The sequence below is a fragment of the Ceratotherium simum genome, chromosome 30 (assembly GCF_057802395.1).
Source record: "Ceratotherium simum simum isolate JZ-2026a chromosome 30, ASM5780239v1, whole genome shotgun sequence".
Lineage (NCBI taxonomy): Eukaryota > Metazoa > Chordata > Mammalia > Perissodactyla > Rhinocerotidae > Ceratotherium > Ceratotherium simum.
In genome coordinates this window covers 6,113,082-6,120,934 of record NC_141929.1, presented here as the reverse complement: position 1 = coordinate 6,120,934, position 7,853 = coordinate 6,113,082, and the positions used below count along the sequence as shown (strand labels likewise).

Here is a 7,853-nt window from a genome sequence, read left to right as displayed (position 1 = left end):
CCCCCAAATACAGCCCTTAAGTGAAATAAGGAATGTGAACATGCCGAACAGGCCAGGCCTTCAGTCAAGGACTCTCCTACCCCCTTGTCCTGAGACCCAATCTCGAGACCACCTGTGGGGCTGGAACTTGAGGTCCCAACTCAGCAGCGCCCCCTCCTTAAACACCCAAATCCAGTCTCTTAACTCCGCACACCGATCCCTCCTTTACCAAACCTGAAACCCGCCCCACTCAACACCGTGGAACATCACGTTGAAGGCAAGAAGCCAGACACTAAGGAGGGATTACCGACTGATTCCACTCGCAGGAAGTTGAAACACAGGCAAAAGGAACCGACTGTGTTAAAGCTCAGGACGCTGGTCACCCTCGTAGGTGGGTGGGTGTGATAGAAAAGGGGCTGAGGGGCTTCCAGGGGGCTGGTCGCGTTTCTTGACCCGGGGGAGGTTCCAAGGGTGTGTGGACTTTGTGAAAAGTCACTTAGGATTTCCGCACCATCTAGACGTATGGTATGTTTAAAAGTGAAAAACAGCTGTACGCGTGGTGGGCGGGCCCCTCACCCCTGGGACCTCAGTTTCCCCTCCAAGGACCCGACTCCCTTCGCCAGGTTTGTGGGGTTTTGTTGGAGGACAGGCGGCGGCACAGGTCTGGGATTGGCACCTGGCAGGCGCCCAATCCGTGCGTCCGCACGGGCCCAGAAAAGCAGAGCCGCCTTTAACGACACCCTGGGACGAGGCCAAGGCCACGCCTTCCAGCGTTCGCCCCACTGCCGAGTCTGTTTCACTTTTTTCCGCCCGCGCTGTGTGCGGGGCGGGGCGGGGCTAGGGCGAAGGGGCGGGGAAGTCCCGGATGGGGCGGAGCAAGGCTCGCGAGAGGGGAGGGGCGGGGCCTCGCCTCGGAACCGAAGCGCGAGACCTCAGGCCTTTCCGGCGCATGACGTGAACTACGGCTCCCACAACGCCCCGCGGTCCCGCGGCTTGCCTCTGTCGTCGCGAGAAAAAGCCGCTGGGGGCGTCTGCGCGGAGGAACGGAAGTATAGGTGACGGGCTGAGACATCGCCGCCAAGCTGGGAACCGGGGAGATGGCCGAGACTGACCCCAAGACCGTGCAGGATCTCACCTCGGTGGTAAGGGACGGCTGCGCGGACCGAGGCCTCTGCACCCCCGGGCGGCGCCCCCTCCGCGACAGCGCGGGGCCCCGTCTCTGGAGACCCCATTTCTGGAGGCTTCTCTGGCCGAGGCCCCCCACCACCTTGACACCCCGGCCGTTGGGTGTGGCCCCTGAGCCTGCTGACCCCCCCAGACCAGACCCCCACCCCTTAGCCCCCTCACCTGTCCCTGAACCCCCCGTGACCCCCAGGTCCCCTCCAGCCCCCGCCCTCAGCTCTCCACGCACCCGCCTCACACCCCGAGGCCTCCAAGCCGTCAGAACTACCAGAGACCCCACGATTTTTGAATCGCACTGGGCCCACATGGCAGGGGGCTTCACAGCCCGTCAGTCTGATTTGACAGGTGGGAAAGCAAACCCGCAGAAGGAAATGCCTTGCTGGAGGCCACGGAGCTGCCCAGAGGCCGAATTGGGGTGGACCCGAGATCTAGTCTCACTCTGGGACCCGGCTCCTGTCCCGATCCCTTGAAGGTGTCTCGGGGTGAGCGTGAGGTGTTTGTTTTGCTTTGTTGTTTCTTAGGTGCAGACACTCCTACAACAAATGCAAGATAAATTTCAGACAATGTCTGACCAGATTATTGGAAGAAATATCCTTTTTCCTTGTGGTCAGCCCATTATGGGCCTTTGAATCCCGTTTTCTGGGTAGTGGTGTGGATAAATGGGTGGTTTGCAGGCCAGCTGGTCATTTACCCGGTTCTTTGCTGAGCTCGGATGTGCTCTTCCTGAGAAGTATTGTGGGAGGAGCTGGGATGCAGCTGGGCTAGACAGATCCCTGGCCGCACTGCACTGGAGTCTACCGGTCACGTCTGATATGATGGACGGTTGACTGTGAGCTCAGCATTTATGTGTCTCTCTCCTTCCATCCTCACCATAACCTGGTGAAGAGGTCATAGTGTTACCTTTATTTAGTGGATGAAAACGGAGGCTTCGAAAAGCGCAAGAACTCGCCCAGGTCCCTGCTAGTAAAGGGCAGGGCTGGGAGTTGATCCTTGCCCCAGACTCCTGTGCTCTTAACCACTAAATTATAACAATAGCCAAAGGAGATTGGAAAGCCAGTTTCATTAAGACAGTTGTGTTTAAGGCCATAGTTTCCAGGGCCCTGGAGGAAAAGGATAAGAAATGAGAGGTGTTGGTGCCCGTCGTCTTTAACCTCACCACTTGATGACATGAGTAGTCGCATTGATGACCTGGAGAAGAACATTGCAGACCTCATGACACAGGCTGGGGTAGAAGAACTGGAAGGTGAAAACAAGATACCTGCCACCCAGAAGAGTTGAAGGTGAGGGGGGCCAGGGTAAGGATGGTGTGGGCCGTGTCATTTTGATGTGGTCAGACTTCCTCCGTATCGGCTCCCAGCCATAATCCCAGCAAGCATCCCTTTTATTGTTCCCCGCTGTGGACTCCATGTTTTGAAATTTTTTGTGCCAAACTAATTCGTTATGCAGAATTTGTTTCCCAGTTTTTGTTAAGTAGACCTATATCACTATTAGTTAAGACCATTGGTTAACATTAGATAACCGCTGAGTTTATATCATTGCAGCCCAAAACAAAGAAGCCTGTCTTTGTTGGCCTGAGAAGTCTTATGACTGGAAAATTTTTCAGTGTTTTTTTTTTGTTTTTTTAAATAGATAAGCATCCACATTGCCACCTTTGTAAATGCCTTAAATTCTAAGGATTCTCTTGGGAACGCCCCCTCTGCACTAGATAAATGCCAGGACAATGACTGATTATTTCTTAGATGAACTAGATTATGGCCACATTAAGCCTTCACCCTAGAGTTGATTTACATTTCCACTGCGTGGTTTCAGATATCAGAGGAAAGACTAATAATCAGAAATAGCCATATAGCAGGATAGCTGGATGCACAGTTGCTGCTTTATTCTCACCACAGTGGGTTCTTCATTCTAAGCCTTTTCGTGAGTGTAGTGTTTGCAAATAATTTTTAAACTCCCTTTTCTCCCATCCCATTTTTAGCATTTTAATTCCCTATAAAAATTAAGTTTACTGAGAATTTTTAGGTAATAGAGTACCAAACAGAATATACAGTAAAAGATATCAAATTCCTTTTTTATTTTATGGGCATGTCCGGGCTGCACCAAGTTATAAGTAACTATGAAATGACAAGTTGCTCTGAGGTCCAAGAAAATAGAGGTTTGGGAGGTAAAAGCCGTTTAAATTTGTTGTTATCTTAACAGTAGGTTGGGTTGATTCCTTATGTGAGTAAATCACATAATTGTTTTGTGTGGGTTGTCATCTTTATTCCTATAGAGACATAATTTGGAAAAGGTCCTGCCAGTCTTAGAAGCTTCTCTGGGTCTCATATTATATGGCAGTTAAAAATCCCATCAAGTGAATGAGAACATCCTTTTGAGAATTGCGGGATTGAAGACTTTCAAGTGACAGGGACAATACAAAGAAAGGGGTGGGAGTAGGAAATGGATTCAGAATTTTTTTTAATAATGATTTCCAATTAAATCTATTGTATTTTTGCTAGACCATTGTGCTAAGAAAATAAGGCTAATTCAAAAGGAGATTCTGAAAGGATTTCTAGGTGATAATTCTGTGTATCATTTTTGTTTGACCTCCTGTAATGAGTAACATGTTGGTGGTTTTTCCCTTTTCAACAGGTTGCTAATTTACACTGAAATCTGGAACACCATTTTTATAAGCCAGGAGAAGACCGAATGGCTTTCTGCAACTAACAACTCTGTGTAGACAGGTTTTATATTACAAGGTGTGCATTCTTATCACATCCTATATAGTTAGTTTGTAGAGTGGTCGCCGCTCCCCCCCAGTTTCTTGAACATGGTAACTTCTCATCTTGGACCTTGGTCAGTTGTGCTATTAAATATTAAACACTAAAACTTTGGCAGTTCCTGCATAAAATTGTCAAATTTTTTAGTGTATTTTCGCGAAGTCATTTTTTTTCTATCATTCCTTTTGTAGTAGTTGCTGTTTGATAAAAGTTGCTGTGTAATCTTTTTTACTAGACATATAGTAGATCCGTCTATTACAATTAGACTTTGTGAAGTAAGACGTTTATAGAGTTTAGGGTTCTTTAATTCTCAGCACAGAGTGACTGTTGAGCTGACACAAGATAGTGTGTTGTGATACTTTTCAAATGGTTAAAAACATCTAAAAATTGTTTATTCAGAAATATCTGGCACTACTCTGTTGCCAAAACTCAGAATTGAACCTCGATTTTATGTCTGAGTCCCTGAGGTCAGATGCTACAGTCATGAAGAGTAACCACTGCCACTTTCATGTGTTACAAGTTTTAAATATGGAGAATGACAGACTTGCCTGATGGAGTGAGGCATTATTAGTTAGAGTTTTGCATGAGATTTCAATCCTACAGTAGGACCCTATGTTGTTCATCTACAGTAGTTACCATAGGAAATCTGGCAGGATTTTAAAACTCAATTACTCCATCTTTTCTTTGAGCTACTGACTGGGCAAAGACACTGAAAAGGAGGATAGACCAGATTAAGTCCATGCCAATTGCTTGGCTAGAAAATGATGTGTGACTTGTAGTAGGCTCTAGTTTTAAAGAAATACTCTTTAAACTGTTTCTTACCTAAATTCTTACAGAGTAATGGTTTTATTATTGATTATAGAAGACAGGGATAATAACTTTTGCCACTCAAAAATGCAGTGTCAGGAGTGCTCAGCCTAGAGGCCAGGATTGACTGTGAAGGAGATCCATGTGATTGTCACAGCAAAGTGATTTTGTATACAAAAAATTGTGAAATTGAGAAAGTTGAGAAATGGTATAGTGCTTCTTAGAGGGAAACCCTTAATGAACGCAGTGTGATTTTTTTTTAAAGTTTCCTGTATCACCAGGCTTGATTGATTGGATTGCAAATATGTAATACTATTAAGAAATAATTTGTCATATTTATAAATTATATGAGGAACACAAAGGAGTAAGTTTCCTCCGGGACAAAATGAATTAACCACTGTTACTACGCAGCTGCAGCAGCTCCTCTGCTCGGCCTGTAGGTCGTGCCGCAGGGTTAGCCATGAGAGCCCCAGAGCTCGCTGGACTCGAGATGGAAGCTGGATGCAGGGTGTTTGCGAACGCAGTGAATGTCGAGTGGAGATGGTAGGGTTGCTGTCAGAAGGCTAGTCGGACTTGGGTAGGAGTCAGCGTCTGGAAGTAATAGAAAGACTCCAGAGGCAAGCTCCCCTAAGCAAGAATACCTGCCATGAATAAAGGTGCCTGAAATCCTGCTACTGAAGCTGCTTTTGTGTCAAAAATGATTTGTTTGGTTTTCTAGGTTTTCAGATTAAAATACACATGCTATTTTAGATTACCTACTGAAACCTCCAGAAGGATTAAGGACAAATAGCCATAGGCAAACGGGAAGGGGAGATGTGGGTGGAGGTTTTGTTTCGAGTAGGGGAGCCCTGAAGCCCCGTGACTGGGGTTTTCCCTGATTGATCGCCAAGGAGAGCTGCTGAATTCCTTGTTCTGGAGGTAAACTTTGCCAAAAATGTTCCCCCGAACCCTTGTTCCTGCAGAAGCTCTGAGAAAGGGGAGTTTACAGTCACTTGGGTTTAGAAAACTTGCCGAGTACTAGATTGACTTCTTGAAATTCACGATGAAAATTAGAATATCAAAGGCTCCGAGGTCCCAGAACAGAGAAATGGGATTTAACTTCCTCACCTGCCAGTTTCCTAGTTATTTGACCCAGGATCTTTTTTTATACTTAGCACCTAATTAACATTTCAGTGAACTAGTGTGGTATAAAATACCCACAGGGAGATACCGGTAAAGTAATCCAATAAATAGCTTTGGGTTCAGTTTATAAAGGCGCTTGTTGCCATGGCCTCGCTTGACCCGTTCTCCCGGCCTCCCGGCGAAGCCTTGTGTAAAATAGGACCCTGGGGAGGGCTTCGAGTTTGTACAGGAGGGTGAGTCTCCTGGATTCCTAAAACAGTGCCTGTCTGAGGTGAGAGAGGCAGGTGCCTGCTGGGTACACATGACTGGATGCTCACTGCCACAGCCTCCTGGCCAGTCTCAGTCTTTCTGGCACAACCTGGGTCCACCAGAGAGACAGCTCCTTGCCCTCCAACCCGCTCCCCCGTTCACGCACACGCTCCCCATCCTGGAGCCTCTGCTCCCTGAGACCTGCTCCATGAAGACTTCCACCCGTGGCCTGTGTTAGCACAGCCCGGCATCGCCCCTTTATACTTCCAGGCATGATCGTTTTGTGCAGGAAAATCTGTCTGCCTCTCTTAGTCTCCAGCTATTTTTTGATCATTTTTATAAAGATCCTTCTTAGGGCTAATCAATACAACCAGGATGGAGGCGCTCCTCCGGAGCAAACAGCCTTGCGTTGGATTCCCTGCCCTCATCCCCCAGGCCCAGAGACCCATCAGCTTCCTTGCTTGAGCCATAGTTCATCCTCGTTTCCTTTGGGTCACAGGATTTTAAAATACTTTAATCTTATTAATTTTGGTTTTCACAGTTTCATTTCTAGTAAAGTACTACCATGTTTGACCTTATCAGAACCAACATACAGCATTTCAGGTAATTAAAGGTGAATTTGGGGCCCGGCCCCATGGCGTAGTGGTTAAGTTCGGCACGCTCCACTTTAGTGGCCTGGGTTTTCAGGTTCGGATCCTGGGCTCAGACCTACACCATTCGTCGGCAGCCATGCTGAGATGGCATCCCACGTAGAAAAAAAGAGGAAGATTGGCAGCGGATGTTAGCTCAAGGCAAATCTTCCTCGGCAAAAAAAAAAAAAGTGAATTTGCCTTTGTGAGTTGTTGGAATCCTAACCACACTTAGAGCATTGTTGCTATGGGAACAGAGTCCTCCAAACAGTCAACTTAAAATGAACTGTTTGAACATCCTGTTTGTAAGTTGAAGGTTTCCTATATAGATAATTAAGTTCCTCTTTTTTTTGTATTCTGTAGTTTATATGTTTTTAATTAGATTAAAATGGAGGCATTAGCATGATATGTTGTCCAAGCTAACCCTGAAGATTGACTGGTTGCAGTTAACAATTAGTCGTCGCCAGCACCCGTGAAAGCATTTATTACAAACCACCGGGCTGGGCTAAGCATTTTGTGGATATTATTTGGCTGAATCCTCACGACAGCCCGGAGTTAGATTTTTGTCTGATCAGTCCCAGTGTGAACAGAAGGAACCCAGAGTTGGGCGTTGGGCACCCGAGGTCACACAGCTGGAAGCGGAATCTACCCACGGCTGTCCCACCACAGAGCTCCTGCCCACAGCTCACACTCTGTCCACCTTTCTGAGAGCTCAGGTTTCCAAATCCCGGCTCTCTGGGAATCATCAACCCACTACCTCAGTGGATCTAGAAATTTAGTTTCAAAAGGCTGATTGCATTTTCAATTAAACATGACCTAAATTAAGTAAACATTCTTGATGTGAATTTTATTCAGAATTAACACTACTCAGGGCTGGTAGAAAATGTGTGCTCTTGGATTAGTCTTTTCTTTTTTTCCCTGGATAAGCTATTTGAGAACAACCATGGAAACAAATCCAGTTCAGTTTCTCAAATGTTTGCCCTGACAGAACCGCAGGGAATTCTAACTATGGTTTTCACATTCGTTTCCTTGCTCACTCCCCCATCATCTCTCTCACACAAAAATTACCCCTTGAGACTCACCTTGGGGGAAACAAGAGCCTCTCCCACAATGACCTATTTGCTTGCCA

At 46.6% G+C, this 7,853-nt stretch overlaps 1 protein-coding gene across 1 annotated transcript; it reads left to right on the top strand.

The window, feature by feature from the left end:
- The first annotated feature begins 970 nt into the window (after positions 1-970).
- HSBP1 (heat shock factor binding protein 1) lies at positions 971-4,048 on the top strand. The gene is made up of 4 exons (XM_004437067.3): positions 971-1,121; positions 1,683-1,749; positions 2,321-2,441; positions 3,790-4,048. Exons 1-3 carry the CDS (start codon positions 1,077-1,079, stop codon positions 2,437-2,439), a joined length of 231 nt encoding a protein of 76 aa, XP_004437124.1. The 5' UTR covers positions 971-1,076; the 3' UTR covers positions 2,440-2,441; positions 3,790-4,048.
- The last annotated feature ends 3,805 nt before the right edge of the window (positions 4,049-7,853 follow it).

Excerpts from the sequence above, each read along its gene's own strand:
- HSBP1 (XM_004437067.3), top strand. The coding sequence starts at position 1,077 with ATGGCCGAGACTGACCCCAAGACCGTGCAGGATCTCACCTCGGTG. Across the intron at positions 1,122-1,682 it reads TGCAGGATCTCACCTCGGTG|GTGCAGACACTCCTACAACA; the intron begins GTAAGGGACGGC and ends GTTGTTTCTTAG. Across the intron at positions 1,750-2,320 it reads TGACCAGATTATTGGAAGAA|TTGATGACATGAGTAGTCGC; the intron begins ATATCCTTTTTC and ends TAACCTCACCAC.